Source organism: Danio rerio, chromosome 23, assembly GCF_049306965.1.
Source record: "Danio rerio strain Tuebingen ecotype United States chromosome 23, GRCz12tu, whole genome shotgun sequence".
NCBI lineage: Eukaryota > Metazoa > Chordata > Actinopteri > Cypriniformes > Danionidae > Danio > Danio rerio.
The window spans coordinates 14,972,154-14,991,007 of NC_133198.1; the positions used below are offsets into that span (position 1 = coordinate 14,972,154).

An 18,854-nucleotide genomic window follows, 5' to 3' on the forward strand; every position below is an offset into this window, starting at 1 on the left:
CAGTAAAATAACAGTAGAGCTGAGTTACATGACACCATTAATAAATGTGCATTTTATACTAAGTGCACACTTATACTCAGCAGTATATGTGTTTGTTAATACAAATATACTCTGCAAATTTCACAATAAACACAATAAAATAAAAAATATTTAGTTAGACATACCGTATGCCTCATCAGGTGGAGCTGAATAAATGTTTAATCAATACATCCTGCATTTTGCATTCTAACTAGTGATGTGCAATACCACTGGTGTCCTATCCGATCCGACACCAAGTAAAATAAAGGCGAGTATCGACGATACCTATCCGATACTGATACTTTGGAAAAAAAATTACTGTTTGGGAAATTCAAGTAACAAGAAGTATACGTAAAAGTGTCACTTCATCCTGAATACGAGCCATATTACAGGTTATTCTTGTGTATTGTTTATTGATTAAGAATTATCATACAAAAAAAGAGCCAACCTACGTATTTATTGACAGCATCTGAGCATGTATATCTCAAAACACCTGCCTGAACATCTTAAAATAAAACAATAAACATTCACACCTTTTAGTTTATTGACATTTTAATTCAGTCCCCTTGAAGATCACAAAAACCCAGGCCCCCAAAATACAGCCACATTTTCTCTCTCTGTACCTGAATAGTGCCTGCCTGCTCCATCTAAGGACTCTGCTCGATGTCTGTCTCGCCACAGCAGCACCTGTGCCTCTCCTTTCCTCCTCTTCTGACTGCCTAGTCATAACGTCATGAGTCATATTCTGTCTTGTGATTTAAATGTAGGTGTTTGATTAGGTGTGTAGTTTTTACCACAGTACTTCACTGTGTTGTTACATGTGTCACGAAAAGCATCGTTTGAGTTTATGGAAGTACAGTAGCTCCACACAAAACTTCGCTTGCGGTCACCCATATCCAATGACAGCGTGACTGAACATGTGCCAGCGGACTGACTGAGTGGCTAGCTAGTGTGCTCTGCAGTTGTACAGTGCAATATTATGCACATGACTTGGCTGGCGGAGGAACAAATAGTTCAGAATATGTTGCCATTATTCAGATAAACTAGGGTAATTGTAATTACTTTCCACTGTATTTGTATGTCAAATAAACTACATATTTGCTCTAAATTACTGAAATATTGATATTTTTTATAAGATAATCGATTCTAGAAAAAGCTGGTATCTGAGATATCAATATTTTAGTATCGATCCGCACATCACTAATCCTGACATGCATGTGAACAGATGGCCTGTGAAGCCATTGCATAGCAACACATAGAAAGCAATCTGGTGCAGCTGTATTCATTCTGCATCTACTATTTTCAAAATAATTGTCCAACGTATATAGTGTTAACACAGCCTGGGGTGTACATATTAATGATCCCTACTGAATTACTGTCCCTACTGGCTACTGAACTTTTGATAAAGCGTCAAGGCATCAGGCCTGAATGATGAAAAATGTGACCTAAAGTCAATGCAAATCTAGAAGGCGTGGCACGTGAGCAACGCAACAGTCTGTTTTGTGTTCTGATTGGCCTGTTTTTTTTACTGGGGTTTAAAGGTGATTGAGGCTCATGGTATGGCCATTTCTATAAACAGATCTCTTATTATTCGACTATGCCTAGGTTTACCCACATATTCTTTAAAGAGCAGCTTTCATTTAAATCAGTTGTTTCTTTTGCACAGATTAAAACATGATCCAGTTCAGGACTGCTTGACTATTATATAGTATTAAGACAAATAATTTAATATCTCTCTGTCAATGTAAAATGAAAGTCTTCATCTCATCTCTTGTTTGTTTGTTCCATATTCACAGAATAATTAGTGCATTGTAAAAAAAAAAAAAAAAAAAAAAGTATTGTTTTATAATTGCATGAGTATAATATTAATAGTAATATGTTAGGCATTCTCAAATTTAAAGGTGCAGTATGTAAGTGTGACACTGAGTGTTTGAACTAGGTATTGCACACCTGGTTAAAAACAACTGCAAGTGCAGGTTGCCAGATTGACAACACCAACAGGAGAGTGCCCGACTGTCGAACCTAAAGGCTGATTTAAGGTTGATTTAAATCGGGAGGGTTAAATGATCAAAGCAAAGACAGATGTCTGACATGTTGCACACATTTTCAAAGTAGAATAACTGACTTTAGAATTGTTTTTCATATAAACAAGAATGTTCACTTAGCATGTTTCTTAAATATCTGCAAACATATCATTCTATTTTTATGCTTTGGAAGAGTCAAAAACTTACATACATAACCTTTAAAAGCTGCTAATTTATCAAATCCTGCAGATTAGTCTGTGAAATAATTGAAAATTAGTTGCTTAATCATTATAATGATCACAAGACTACTCAATTATCAAGACCATATTTTTTTTTTGTTGTTGTTGCAGCTCTAATACACGGTTAATATTTGTACGTTAATAACAAATTAATAACTAACTGTTTATAAGTATACTGATGGCGTACTGATCATTGATGTTGCAATAAAAAAACTGTGTGAAATATCACAAATTAATGTAACAAATATCACAAATTAATGAAAATTATGTTAATTTTGTGATAACAAAGCTGGTTTTTAACATCATTACTTCTAAAGAATCATCTGAAACTAAAAACTTAGCTTTGAGTACACATAAAAACAAAACACATACATCCTCAGTGAGCAAAAAATGTCAATAATATGATTCCAAAACTGTTCAATGGAGGAATCTTCACTAATTTAAGCTATTTTCATTCTGCTCTTTCCATCGCCGATGATCAGTCTACAAAAGAAGGTCAGAGCCATTTATTCACAAAGGAAATAGGTCACTTTTGATTTGGTGTTGTTTTTAAAACACAGAAGTGTCTAGCCTCGGTCATCGACTTCAATGGCCTGTAGCCGCTCTGGTTAACGGGGTTATCGGCGGGGAGGAGGGAAGAAAGAGCCAGCCAGTGGCTTCTGAAAAAGAGCTGATAGCAGGACTCAGTGACATGTAATTAGCACGTTGTCTGGTCTCAGAGCCGCCCTTCCTCCTCCTTCTGTGAGAGCCACGCTGATCGAGGACACGGCTAATTGTCTGTCCTCCATACACACAAGCAGTGTGTGTCTGTGTGTGTGTGTGTGTGTATGTGTGTGTGTGTGTGTGTGTGTGTGTGTGTGTGTGTGCGTGTGTGTGTGTGCGTGTGTGTGTGTGTGTGTGTGTGTGTGTGTGTGTGTGTGTGTGTGTGCGTGTGTGTGTGTGTGTGTGTGTGTGTGTGTGTGATTTTTAAAGGAATACTTCACCCAAACCAGATCCAAATGAGTGAAATAGATGGTATGTAAGAATCATCGTTCAGCTCTTACATGTAATGAGTGTTCAGAAATTAGTAGCCAGGAGGTAGATTATAACAAAGCAGATTTAATACAGGATTTAAGCCGTGCATATAGTACAATACATCTGGCAGTCTGTGTTTGTGTATATGTTGTATTCCTTATGTTGTGGGGACCAAATGTTACCACATTTATGTTAATACCAGTAAATTTTGACCCTGTGAGGAATTGTTTCTGCATGATTTAGAAATAGGAAGAATAGCCGACAACATTGTCTCAGTCTGCAAACTATACCTCACAGCCAAACATACATGATAAATGACTTGGAAACAACTTGAGACCATGTAACATATATTTTTAATTAGCTACATAATTAGAAAGAAGCCTAGTGGGGTGAAACGTGTACTTATTTTGCTTACCCGGATTAGCAATTTCTCCTCAACCTTTTTCTTTATTTTTCAACCCGGTTGTGGTATTGCTCAGATGACACATCAAACAGGCACAGGTGCTGCTGCCAAAGTTTTGCCTCCATTTCTTGGGTCCAAATAGCCAAACAAGACCTTCTCCGCCGACCTCCCTCTAGCCTGCAGATACTCATACTAGTGGATGCTGCTCTTTCATTGGCTGTAGGTGATCACAGATGTTATTTTCAATCAGAGCACATTTCACACGGCATGGTTTGAATCACCCATGCCTCCAGATATTTAGCATGCCAAAAGCCTCATTGTGTTGGTTACTCATCTGCGATTCTCTCAGATCATGTCTTTGATAGTTCACACTATGATTGTTACTTATGTGAGCGAGCACTGATTTGCTTGTGATTTCAGCTATTTGTCTGCAATTTTTCAAAACCAGTCTGCGACTCAAAATCGGCGCTAAAATCATGCAGTCTTGCCATAAGTTAACCTTGTACAAGTTAGATAGAGACAAGGTTAATTAAATATCATGGTAAACAACTATAGTGAGACGCAATCCAGCGGTACAAACTGTCTGACATGCACTGCTCTCTGGGGTTTTGTGCTTAAAGCACCCACTGACTGCTGGAGCTTAGACACTGCAGCGTATGACAGAATGTGTGTGTGTGTGGTCACATGATGTGTGTTTGCTACTGCAGTGGTACAGTGTGGACAAAAGGCTTTTTTAGAAATACTAGGTGAAACACCATTGTGGCTGTGGATCGTTTTCATTCTAAAATGTCATTTTAAAACAAAGACGTATTAGGGTAAATGGGAGTGTGTATTCTTCGCGAGTGAGTTGCTGCTGCGACTAGGGCGGGGTGGATGATCACGATGTCGGCTCAGCATCGTGATGTCTATCAGCCATCAGTGATGGACCCAACCCTAGTTAAGAATACATGTAATGCACATCTAAATTAACATTTAGGAAGTGTGGGAACTTTCTGTTTGTATGAATCCACATGGGGTTCAGAGTATATATTTTTGACCCTATAATAATTTCACACTTGTCTAATACAAATATTTATTTAATTAGTGCATAATTTTTTCATTGTTTTTCTCCAAAAAGTGAAATATGGCAGGATGTTCTATAGGAGGGTCACATTGTAACATGGCCAAATATCAGCTTAAAATATTATTTAAAAACATTAAAAAACGAATAAAAAATATTTTCAATAAAATGCAATTATTAACAAATTGGCAAAATAATATAAAATGTTATTTTGTATTTATATTATTATTTTTTTTATTTTATATATATAAAAATGTAAAATAAGTATGTTTGACAACACATTGCAACCATTTCCTTGGGTTCGTAGTTCATAGTCATTAATTAATTTTCTTTTCGGCTTAGTCCCTTTATTAATCTGGGGTCGCCACAGCAGAATGAAATTATCCAACATGTTGTACACAGCGGATGCCCTTCCAGCTGCAACCCATCTCTGGGAAAACTAATCATATTTCATAACTTAAAATTTCATTATCATACAATTCTTTCATAATTTGCTCACCCTTTCGTAATGATCTCCTGAATATAGCATATTAATAGCGGCACATTTTATTTTTGTAATTATTTATTCAATTTGTTTGTACATTTCTCAGGCATAGCTGATTATAAAAAAAATATTATAAAATATCTGGTATATATGTAATTATATGGATATCTAGATATGGATGACTTTATGAAGCTTTTATGGTCTGTTTCGTAGATTGACAAATATGGTCATATAAAAAAACGTAATAGCTCTCTTTTAATTCAGCTGATAGCAGTATATGACTTTGCAAAGAAATGAATGTGAGTAAATGAGATCATATTTATTTTTTGTTGGCCATTCACTTTAACTCAAGGAGTGTGTCGTCCTACTGCCGTGTCAAAGACGTGGCTGATTAATGGTTGATTAACTTTAGTCTGAGAAAGGCCTTTATCACTCCCATTTACACACACACACACACACACACACACACACACACACACACACACACACACACACACACACACACACACACTCTGAAGATAATTTGTCTGAAGCCACTTTGTAAGTGTCCTTATTATGTAGTTGCTTAGCAGCCATAAGCCAGCAGGCCTCTATGGAGTATTAGTGTGTAATTATCTGCCGTTTGCTCAAAGTTTCGACCTTGCTGCCGTTCATATGGATTTGCGGCAACCTTCCGTGACCTCTGCTAACCAAAAAGCCAAACACATGCTATCATCTTGCATTCTCATGGGACTCGCATGCAATAAGCAATGCCACTAATTTGTACGCAGTATGCATCTGCAATTGACTGTGTCTCTAAATGTTCGTTCAGCCTCACTAAAGTCCCTGAGGGAACGTCAGCAACATATGGAGAGTCACAGCATTGTGAGGTCTGAGCTAATCGTTAATCTCAAGTAGGGTTAATGGATCTTCTTTGATAAAGTCAAGGTGTTTTAAGGAGGGAAGGATACGGCTGGAATTCCACAGAAGCCATTATTGGATCCAAATGGATCCTGAGCAATTTCGCCATTATAGATGTGACATTTGCAGGAAAAACTTCAAACATAAATACACAGAGAAAGTATTTAACATTACATTCAAACATATTTTTATGTTTTCCAAAACAACTAGCCACAGAGATATATAATCAGAAAAAATATCAATCTGTAAACATTTTTATATATTAAATGAGGAAAATAAACATGCGTTAGACCAAAGAACTCTGCAAGTTTACAGTGTACAACATACTTTGTTGACATTCTGTGAATTAAACTGCACAAATGAAAAGAACTAATTCTTACTAAAGGATAAAAGTTGGCTCATAGAACAAAGATGATTGATTTTATTTTATTTAAACTTTTTTGCCTTCATGAGGAAAAAGTTTGGTTATGGATGTCACACCTCTGTATTATGGATGTGACAAATGTGAAGTTTGTCACATTCATAATATACTTGACAATTGTGTCAAGTATAATTTTTTACAATCACTGACAGTTAATTTTGAGCATTTTTGAAGTACTGTAAAATACAAGCTTACACCAAAAACTTAGAGGCCTATTTTAGTGACAACTTTTCATGGCAGGGATGACATTTGCATGGAATTACTTTTTTAGAAGTTTAGATATTACCTTTGAATCAAACAATAAATGTCCATGCTGAGTAATTATTTACTACTGACATGCAACAACATCCCACACACAAAGTTAGCAAAAAGTTGTTTATGTAAAATGTTTGGTAACACTTTGATGGTCCCTATTGCACATTTTGTTGACTAAAAGTTGCATTGCAACTACATGCCAATTACTTCTCATTTGAGTTTTAGTAGACTAATACTGCTCCTTTAGCAGACATTTAACTGACTATAAGAAACTTTGCAAGTGCGTGTCAATTTACACTAACACTAATCCCAACCTAACAGTCTACTTAAAATCTAATGAGAATTAGTTAGCATGCAGAAGTAATGTAAAATAAGTTTAACAAAATGTGTTAAAGTTACCATCAAAATTAAGTGACACCAATGTATTGTGTAAAATGTTTTACTTTAAAAGTAATCCTGTGCTATATTTCTTCAAAGTCGGCTTTGCTAAAGTAAGCTTGAACATTTTGTGACAAGTTTATCACAATTAATATGTGAAATGAATTCAGAGGGACATATGATTATTAGCTGCTATAAAAAGAACTTCAAAAAACAAAGAACACAATAATAAATATTTGCAAACAATAGCGATAATCAGATTATCCAACATATGCAACTCTTATCTCAGGGTAATTCCTTCTGTGGTGAGCTAGAAGAACTGTAACTGAACTGTTTTGTTGACAGTTTGTATGTGTGCAACCCTTGTTCTGGTTTTCTTTGTGGGATAACAACACAGATACTGCTGCCTTGTTGGTATAAAAAATTACATTCACTCACGCAGGGCGTACATTCTCGTTTCACTTGGCTGTCATCTATTTGGTGTGTTCACGCACAGCTTTTTAGTCTAGTTTTAGTCTTTTTGTTGCTGGGTTCCACACAATCAATTTGGGTTGGGACAACATAAAGCAATAGGTCAACTTATTTGTTTTTACAAATTTAGGTGGATTGAACAAAAAACAATTGGGTTTCCCAAAAAAATCAAGAATTGTGTTGTTTCAGCCCATTTTAAAGAAGCTGGTACCTAGCTCTCTGCAGCTCACCCATGGTCACCCACTTAAGCTAAGCAGGGCTGTGCCTGGTTAGTTTGTGGATGGGAGACCACATGGAAAAGCTAGGTAGCTGCCGGAAGTGGTGTTAGTGAGACCAGCAGGGGGCACCCAACCTGTGGTCTGTGTGAGTTCTATTGCCCCAGTATAGTGATGGGGACACTATACTGTTAGTGAGCACCCTCTATCTAACCACCATCAGCTGGGTGGTGGTTTGGTGCAATATGGCTGGTGGATGCTGCTCACTGGTGGTGGATGAGGAGATTCCATGTTTTGAGTTGTTTAGCTCTTTAGCTTCAAACTGTGTGCAAGCATTTTCCTTCGGCTTAGTCCCTTATTTATCAGACGTCACCACAGTGGCTATTCCAGCATATGTTTTATGTAGCAGATGCCTTTCCAGCCACAACCCAGTACGGGGAAACACCCTTACACACTCTCACATTCAGGCCCAATCCCAATTCTTTTTTTGTACCCCTACCCCTTCCCCTAAGCCCTTACGACCAAGAGTTAAGGGAAGGGCTTTAAAATTTACCCCTAAGAATTGGGACAGCACTAGAGCACCTGCACATGCCATCATATGTCATCGCCACCTCTTGCTTCATATGAGATCAGAAGATTGCAACTGCTGTAGTGTTATTTTTGGTATTTATCTTCAGCAAATCACTAAAGGCATATATTATGTCATCATAACGATCTAATGTGGCAATAAGATCATAACTTTACTGTGCAATTACACAGGGGCCATATTCACCTATGTAAACACACCAAAACAACATTACATTATAGCAGACATCTCCTTACTTCCGAGTGGAGCTCTGGCTGATGTATTCTAGTAAATTTTTCTTACCCCTTGGTTTTGAGTGTGGTCCTGAAAAATCTTCATTTTAAGGGGTGTATACCCCTTGCCCTTAGCCCTACGCCTTCAAGCTAAAGATAATTGGGACACCACTACCCCTTCACGGGCATGCGCAAAACGAGAGGTAGGTGTAAAGGGAAAGGGCTAAGAATTGGAATTGGGCCTCACCCATTATGGCCAATTTTGTTTACATAATTCAGTTATAGCACATGTTTTTGGACTTTTTGGAAAACCAGAGCACCTGGAGGAAACCCATACCAACACGGGGAGAACATGCAAACTCCACACAGAAATGCCAACTGGCCCATCCAAAACTCGAACCAGTGGCCTTCTTGCTGTGAGGCGAAAGTACTAACCATTGAGCCACTGTGTCGCCTGAAACCAATAAATCAAAGGCAATTTTCATTCATATTTTGTCAGTAAAGCCGGTTCTAGTAAACCTCCAGCACATGCTTTCAGATGGAGCAGTGTTTACTCGACAGAGTTGTAGTTAACTGATTAGCTCGCAAAATCATGTTCAAATTCAAAATCAATCGCATCCTTTAATAATGAAATTGAGATTATCATTCTGTGACAATGACAGCTGTTTGCTTAGCATATCTGTGAACTACATGCTGCTACTTTTGATGCCCCATATAATAATATGTTGCAACTCCAAAATTAGCTCATAATTTCAGTCGTGTTTTTGAAATAAATCCTTCTGTGAGATGATTCTATAATCATGTGTTAGTTAGTCACACTAAATCATTGATAGCAGGGTTTGGTTTGTTAAATAACGCTATATGGATTTTCTAGGGATGATTGACGCGAAACTGATGTTATGAAAAAGTGTCGAGGTCCCAAACTGCAAGTGTTTCGAAACACTGCATCAAAGCATAACCCAAAACACCCTGGTCACGTGACTAAGGCCATTGAAACACCCAGGCAATGGTGGAAAGAGTACTGAAAAATCATACTCAAGTAAAAGTACCATTACTTACCTAAAAATGTAGTGTAAGTGGAGTAAAAGTATATGTTGTAAATATTACACAAAGTAGGAAAAGTAGCCCTTTTAAAAGTACTCAAGAGTAGTGAGTAGTGAGTAATGTGCTGTAAAAAGATGATACATTTACATGTAATTTGTTGATGTGTGTAAACGTAACATTCTGTAGTGCATCTAGTTATTGCCCAACAGGCGCACAACATCATAAGACATTAATATTAGGTTAGATTTATGTTGTGATGTCAGGTGACCAAAACTCAAGGTCTAGCCAGCGTCTAAAGACCACGTTATTTCGATGACCAATAATGATGTCAAATGACATTGATATTGTGCAGGGTTCTGCCACTCTGGTCTTGTAAATTCTTGCTTTGGTGGCAGAGTCCAGACACTAGCTCTGTCTTGTCCTGTCCTGTTATGCTCGACTCGAGTTTTCTCAGTTAATTATCTGCTGTCCTGTGCCAGTTCGTTGTCATTTCCTGCCTTGTCCTGTCCTCCAGTCTTGATTCCTGCCAGCCTGCCCTCCAGTCCTGATTCCTGCCAACCTGCCCAGTCTAGTTTGTTTAGATTGTTTATTTGTTTTATTAATGTTGTTCCCCTCGTGGTAGTTTGTTTTGCCTTTTATTTTATTTTATTATTAATAAATACCCATTTTTTTACTGCACCTAAGTCCTCGCTCCTTTTCCCCTACACCAATCGAAACAAATATTTGGTTGATTTTAGGTTCTTAGAAACGGTCCAAAATCTTACGTCAAGCCAACATCTTAAACCAAAGTCATATTGACTTCAAACACTGACATTTATTCTTCAGGTAAGGCAACTAAAATCCAACATTCTGATAGACGTCATAGCGGTAACGTCCACTCAACTTCAAACTGTAACATCATCATCTGATGTTGATATTTGGTTGGTTTTAGGTTCGACATTTAACATTGGCATTGACCTGACGTTGAGTTCTGACGTCAGTGGGATTTTCATTTCCAAACAAAAGGCAACATCCATGATGTTAGGGTACAAAGTCAATCTGACCTCATGTTGACATCTTGTGCCTGTTGAGTCATTTCGGTCATCATACAGTAAACATCCGTCATCTTCTTATAAGTAACATGCATCTAAACGGTCTCTAGGTCAATGCTTGTAAAGATTTTAGACATCTTTTTGGACCCTTTTAATGCCTTCAAACGGCTGATATTATAAAGTGCCCATGTCTTGAGGTAGTTCATTATGATGCGACTTACCTTCTATGTGCGATTTGATTGGATAGGAATCTCAGGACAGATTTTTATAATCCACATAGACAAGAAAAAATTAAGTAGTGACTGCAGGTTAAAGGAAAGTAATGCAGTAAAAGTACATATACTGTACTAAAAATGTATTCAAGGCAAAGTAAAAGTACACAACTTTAAAACTACAGTACTTGGCAAATTATAATTCATTAGAAAAACTGCTCAATTACAATAATTTGAGTATTTGTAATTAGTTACTTTACTCCGCTGCACCCAGGTCATGTGACTAAAATGGTTTGAAAGACTAAGGTCACGTGACTAATGCGATTCAAAGCATTGGTCCTTTCAGTAGCATTTCAAGACCTGGCGAATCTGCGTTTGAGTGATAGGACTGGAAAAAAACTTGATATGTATTTTAATAATGTAAATCTTTTAAACCGAAACAAAACATATTGACAAAGTGTTCATTCAGATGTCTGACCAATGTTAAAACAAAACCACTACAAGAACATAGCATTTAAAAACTAATATCTATAGACCTTTTTCTAGGCTGCTGCATAGAGGGCGTCATATCAACCGGCATCTTCTGGTAGAATGTCTAAGAACTTCCGTTTACAGCAATCACAACTGGTAATTTACACTCCAAAAATGGGTTACAAAATCGTTTTTAATGGATTACAGAGTGTTTTTGTGACACACAACTTTAAAAAGTGTGTGTTAAAGCTGTTAATCTGTCAGATGTGGTTCACGCTCGAGAGAAAAACGTTCTCCTAGTTCACGTTTCTGCCGCCTGAACACTGTGCACACACACACACAAACACACGCACACACACACACACACACACACACACACACACACACACACACACACACACACACACACACACACACACACACACACACACACACACAATACTTCACTGTATTATAGAGCACACCAGATTACTGGCATGAAACTTAACTGTTATGTAAGTCATGCAATTTACAAAAATGACCAATAAAAGTCTGTTACTGATACTCTGCTGGCTAATTTGCTGTTCATTCTAATCACGAGCTGTTTATATTTCATTTAGTTTGTTGTATCTACCATGGTTTGTGTTTTTCTGTCATTTCAAAATGTCACCTTATTTTTACTTTGTCACACTCATTAAATCAGTGTGTTAGTGGCCTACTGACAGTACAGTAGGCTATGTGTGTTTGCCAAACATTTTGGTGAACTACATTTGTTTGGGTTGGTTAAATATTTGAAAGAAAGAAATGTTGACTTTAGCGATGACAAGGCTTTATTTAAACGGCAGAAGATGTCGTCTGACTGCTGTGAGGGGAAATTGCCTCACAGCAGTTGTTTTCCATCCTATCATGCTGCGTTCACAACAGACACGGAACGCGCGTCAAGGGTGAGTGATTTACATGTTAAGTCAATGCAAACGCGCGAATAGACATCCTGCAGTGCGATACGCGCGAATGGCGCGGAGCGAATTGAGCGTTTTGTGCGTTTGACACGCTTAACGCGCATTTCGCATGAATCTCTCGAGTTCGAAAATCTGAACTTCAGCAGAAATTCGCGCCGCGTTAACCAATCAGAAGCTTTCTCTTGTGGGGCGTGATTATGATGTAGAACCTGTTGATGGTGTCCCGGGGGAAATCCTCCTGGCGACACCGACAACAAGTCATCAAACTGGGCTTGGCTCAGTCAGAAGCACCGTTGAAAGCCTCCGTGATCCAGATTCAGTTTCTGGAGGAGTTTATGAGCTCACACAGCTGGATGCACCTCTGAAAGCATGTAGTGGACTCAGACACGGTCCTAAACGTATCAACGCTGTTTTTCAGCCTTTATAAAGTACATAAACATTGTTATTTTCTTCATAAAATTCATGTTAGCCTTTTAGCAACGAAGCTACTGTCACCGGGCAGACAGAAGCCCTGCCCATCACGCGAATCCGCGTCTGTTCTGAAGTGACTTTGACACACGAATGAAGCGGATTTCACACGCGAATGAAGCGGGGTTTGACGCTCGAATGAAGCGAGTAAACTCAAATGTTCACGCGGCAATTTACGCGCGAATATCCGCGCGTTCCACGTTTGGTGTGAACACAGCATTAGATTGCATTTTTTTTAAATATCAGTCCAGCAGGTGGTGCTGATCGACAACAGTATTAGTTCAAAGATGATAAAAGCAGGTAAAATAGATTAAAACTATCGTTTCAAAGCTGTCAAAATGTGACTGTTTATATGCATCAGCTGCTGACCGGAAGTTCTTAGCATTCTCCTTGCGCATACACGCAAAGCACAATGGGCAATTTAGCATTCTAAGAAAAAGGTCTTTAGCCGCATTACCCTGGATTCTAACGTATTATCTTTGCATGTTAGTCAGAAACACTCACTGAATCACTTAAAACCCTAATTCTACCACGTAGGGTATAATTTCTCAATTTACCCAACTGTTTCAATACATTAAAAGCAGTACATTAAAAAATGACCACTAGGTGTCACTGTAAAGAAAGGTTTTAAAACATTTCAAAGCCTCGGCACATTTGCTTCAACTGTTTCAGTGTTTTATGAAGCCTCAATCTGCACACCACTAGGATTTTGTGGATTTCTTTTGCATAGGGATTTGAAATTACCACGCAAGAGTGCCCTCTGACTTACAGTGGCTTACTGCTGATCACACAACCATACTTTCCTGACAAGATGTGCATGAAAATCAACTCCTCTCAATCACATTAGCCATTACATTTGAATATAAAACTATGTAAGTGCTCTTACGAGCTTTTTGATGTTGATATGTTCTCAGGTTCCTCCTATAATGACAAAGCAGAGGGCAAGAAAAAAGGGCGTCCTCGAGTGGAGGTACAGGAGCTGCGCAATATTCCTGTGAGTAAAGCATTAAATATATCTTTTGGCCACTGATAAAGGAGCGAAGTACATGCCAGATTGGGATTTTGAGTGTTTTTTAAAGCCGTTTGTGAAATGAGTAAGGGGAATTTCCAAAAGTACTTCCAACTGTTGAATTTGGAAGAGGATCATCTCACAGAGGGCTGAGTGTTAGTCAATTGATTGCTAATAGTTTGCAGTGCCTCTTGTGTATTGTTTGCTTTTCTCTCGTTGAAGGCCCATATGATGGTTCAGTGGAAAGAGGAGTTTAAGAGTCGTTCCAGGGTGAAATGTCCAAGCTCAGGCTGCTGGCTGGAATTCCCCAGTATTTACGGACTTAAATATCACTATCAGCGATGCCAAGGGGTAAACACTAATATCCATTACACTGCAAAAAAAAAAAAAAAAAAAAAAACGTGTATGCACTCAGTGGGGGTTTACACTATAGTCAGTGGGTTGTATGGACAGTTTCCGACTAGTCAAGTCAAGGTTATGAAGTGCTAAAGGTTTGGGTTGGTTTAGGATTGCGTCAGCTAGGACATTTAGCTGCAATAGCTTTGAAATGTATTGATACTGGCATACTTGTGTTGTTTTGGCAGGTGTCAAAGAGGATGAATACATAGATTTCTACATTTATTTTGTCTTGAATATAAAGTTTGGACGAATACATTTAACCTATTTAAATTTTAAATTATTTGTGAGATTATAAACATCTCAACTTTTAATCAGTTTAGTGTAATCCTGGGAATTAAAGCTATTACATTTTTAGTCAAATCTTAATGATATGATAAAATCTTAATATATGTTTACTAAATACACAGTGTATATTTACACAACTGATTATATATAGAGAGAGAGAACGCATGTTACATTGGGTACTTAAAATCATCTTGCTGAAAAATAGGTGAAACCAAGTGGATTGAAGAATTGTACAAATATGTAAAGATGTAAAATGTCAATTGATTAGCCTTTATTGGCATCTCTGTGATCCTTAAATTAGAGATGTCCCGATACCCTTTTCGATACCGATTCCAATACATGGACTGGTATCAGCCGATAAAGTGCTAACCCCAGACCTGGGTGTGTATTTGTGCACCTACTAACCTTGTTTGAATTTATCTAAATGTTTTATGATGAACTTCAAACTTATCCTGTAATAAAACATGAACAAATACATTTAGTGAACTAGAGTATTTTATTATAAGACACATTTAACAGTAATATTATTTACTCTTCCACACTGAAAAAGAACTTCATATATATATATATATATATATATATATATATATATATAGATAGATAGATAGATAGATAGATAGATAGATAGATAGATAGATAGATAGATAGATAGATAGATAGATAGATAGATAGATAGATAGATAGATAGATAGATAGATAGATAGATAGATAGATAGATAAATCACATCACTTTTCTTGTAAATGAACATTTTTCTATCAGGCTCCTCTGTTTAGGTTCAGATGTTTTATATATTGTATTATATTATTATAGATAATGAGAAGGTTATTATCTGGTAAATAAAACACATTTTTTTCCAAAATTTCACTTTTTAGATTTTTTTTGCCATCAAAACGAGCTAAATCCACTTGTGCTTTTTTGCAAATACCTCTAAATCCACCTATTGGGACAAGACTGTAATTAGTTGAAAATCACTAAAGATGCAATTAGAAATTATTTTATTAAACTTAAAACACATTACACAAACCACCTAAAATATAAAATACATAAATATGTCAAGTAAGTGGCGGTTCATTCTGCTGTGGTAACCCCTGATAAACCAGGGACTATAAGGCAATTGAATGAATGACATCTGTCGAGTAAGTGCATTAATCAATAATATTAAAACTAGCATTAATTAATTGTTAACAATCTGTTGGTATTTCTGATATTTTGGATTTTGATTTATTAAGGTTGTAATGTAAAAGTAATGTAAAAAAAATTAAACATTGCAAACTAAGCTTTTTAGATTCAAATAATGTAGTGTAAAAACATTGTGAAACATCAATGTCTGTGCATTGTCCATAATGAAAAAAGGAATACAATTTATTAAAGTAATATATATATACATTAGCAAATAAAAGACAAGGCCTACTGTGCAAAAAAGGGGATGTCTCTCAGACAATTTTAAAAGCTGTCACTCATTCATTCTCACTATGCTCAAGGTCTTGGTCTCTTTTTTTGTCTCTTGTTTATCCACAAAAAAAATAGTATCTTAAAATGATCTTTCGTGAAATTGAGTTGCCGCTCAATGTCAAGTAAATCGAACTCATTCAAAGTACCAGCACTGCACAAAAAAAACATTATGAATGCATGCTGCACTTCCGACTGTACATTTGTGTATTCTTTTTCTTATGATGCACAGGGACATTTGAGGGACATTTTCATTTTCATTTTCATTTGACCGTCACTGACAGTCGAACAGGCTCATCAAACTCCATCTTTTAAAATGTAAATCGGAATTAGAATAAAACAGTCTCTTCATAAAGGCCGACGTATCAGTGCGCTGCTACAGTGAAAAGCTATGATTCGATTTGCGTTTTCTGCTTGTTTCTCAGGACATAGCAGCTTTTGCTGTCAAAGGCTAGTGGCGTTTAGAGGCTTTTGCCAACAAACTGTTATTTCTGAATAAGCTGGCGCTGCGTTTGAGATAATTTGATGCAAATATATGTTTTGTTTGTTCTACATTCGCTTAATGTCATTACCTCATTTTTGGTGGAAGTGTCGTTTAGCGGCACACACACTACCTGACACACACACACACACACACACACACACACACACACACACACACACACACACACACACACTACCTGACTAGACTCTTTCCGTCGATCCTAGTTGTGAGAGCAAAACTTGTTTGACTTCTAGTTGATGATTTGGAAAAGTATGAGAAAGTAGATTTTTTTCAGATGAATCATCTATTGAGCTGCATCCCAATCATCACAAATACTGCGGAAGTGGAGCCAAGATTCTAATAGAAACCAGTCAATTTTGGTGAAGGACAAATCATGGTTTGGGTTTACATTCAGTATGGGGCGTGCAAGATATCTGCAGAGTGGATGGCAACAACAACAGCCTGAGGTATCAAGACATTTGTGTTGCTCATTACATTACAAACCACAGGAGAGGGCTAATTCTTCAGCAGGATAGCGCTTCTTCTAATACTTCAGCCTCCACATCAAAGTTCCTGAAAGCAAAGAAGGTCAAGGTGCTCCAGGATTGGCCAGCCTAGTCGCCAGACATTAACATTGATCATGTGTGGGGTAAGATGAAGGAGGAGGCATTGAAGATAAATCAAAGAATCTTGATGACCTCTGGGAGTCCTGCAAGAATGCTTTCCTTGCCATTCCAGATGAGTTTATTAATAAGTTATTTGAGTCATTGCAGAAATGTATGGATGCAGTCATCCAAGGTCAGCGAAGTCATGTCAAATATTAATTATTTTTCCACTTTTTCTTTTTAAACTGTACATTACTTCTGTTAAGTGACAAGGTTTTTGTCTGAGCAAAGTCAGACCTTACTGTCCTAATTAAATAGTTTAAAAGTAAATAGTTTAAAAATAAAGTGTATTCTAGAGGCATTTGCCTTTCATATAAGCCACTTCTGACACCAAATGATTTACTAGAAATCAAGTTATTATTGGTTGTTCCTAAAACTTGGATAAATGACAAGTCTTTTTTTCGATAGTATATACAGTTGAAGACAGAATTATTAGCCCCCCTCAATTATTATCCCCCCCTGTTTATTTTTTTCCTCAATTTCTGTTTATGGAGAGAAGATTGTTTTCAACACATTTCTAAACATAATAGTTTTAATAACTCATTTCTAATAACTGATTTATTTTATCTTTGCCATGATGACAGTTAATAATATTTTACTAGAAAATTTTTAAGACACTTCTATACAGCTTAAAGTGACATTTGAAGGCTTAATTAGGTTTATTAGTTTAACTAGGCAAGTTAGGGTAATTAGACAAGTTATTGTATAATGATGGCTTGTTCTGTAGACAGTCGAGAAAAAAAAAATTGGTTAAAGGGGCTAATAATTTTGCCCTTACAATGGTTAACAAAAAATTGAATACTGCTTTTATTCTAGTCAAAATAAAACAAATAAGACTTTTTCCAGAAGCAAAAATATGATCAGACATACTCTGAAAATGTCATTGCTCTGTTAAACAACATTTGGGAAATATTTAAAAAAGAAAAAAATTAGTAGGAGGGCTAATAATTCTGACTTTATCTCTTTTATTTGATTTTTTCAACACATTTTTTAAATGTATCAGTTGTAATAACTAGTTTCTAATAACTAATTTCTTATGTCTTTTCCCAGAAGAAAGAGTATTATAGGAAGTGCTGTGAAAATCTCCTTTCTGTGTTAAATATCACATGGGAAATATTTGAAAAAGTGTAGAAATTATTCAGGAGGGCTAATAATTTTGACTTAAGCACACATATATGAAGAGATCAGATGCAAAAGCAGCTAAACGCCACTTCCGCCAAAAATGAGATAATGACATTGAATGAATGCTTTAGGCACGTAGTACGCCATTAACAAAAAGATTAGCTTTTTATCATTAAAATCGCAGCATCAGCGTATTTAGAAATAAAAAGCCCCTAAACGACACTTGCCTTTGACAGAAAAGCCGCTATATCCCAACAACCAATCAGAAGACACAAATCGAATGATATGTTTTCAATGTAGCAGCGCGCTAATACGCTGACTTTATGAGGATTTATTCCTATTTTACCTCAAAACTCATTTGAAGAAAAAGAAAGCACAATGTACAGTTGGAAGTGTAGCATGCATTCATTCATCTTTTTTTTTGTTTTTGTTTTTTTTCGCAGTGATGCTATTATGAATACTTTCAAATTTTTTGTAAAGTGGTGGAAATCACATTTCTGTGATTGCTGTGTTTGCATTCTATGCAGCAAGGAATTGACTTTAGATTTAAACAAAGCTAGCGGGCATAACTGTATGTCTCATTGAAGAAAATGGTT

At 36.7% G+C, this 18,854-nt stretch overlaps 1 protein-coding gene across 12 annotated transcripts in view; it reads left to right on the plus strand.

Annotated features, from left to right (window-relative positions):
* Positions 1–18,854, plus strand: part of znf512b (zinc finger protein 512B) — a 146,075-nt gene that overhangs the window by 59,252 nt on the left and 67,969 nt on the right. For 8 of the 12 annotated variants that reach the window (XR_012398856.1, XR_012398857.1, XR_012398858.1 and 5 more), the window contains 2 exons: positions 13,759–13,838; positions 14,076–14,204. Coding sequence is in view for 7 of the 12 variants with exons in the window: in XM_005162004.6 (XP_005162061.1) it covers positions 13,759–13,838; positions 14,076–14,204 (209 nt within the window). In the remaining 5 variants the exon portion in view is untranslated. The remainder of the gene's footprint in view (positions 1–13,758; positions 13,839–14,075; positions 14,205–18,854) is intronic. The other 4 variants (XM_009296700.5, XM_073939523.1, XM_073939526.1 and 1 more) reach the window with 1 other exon arrangement.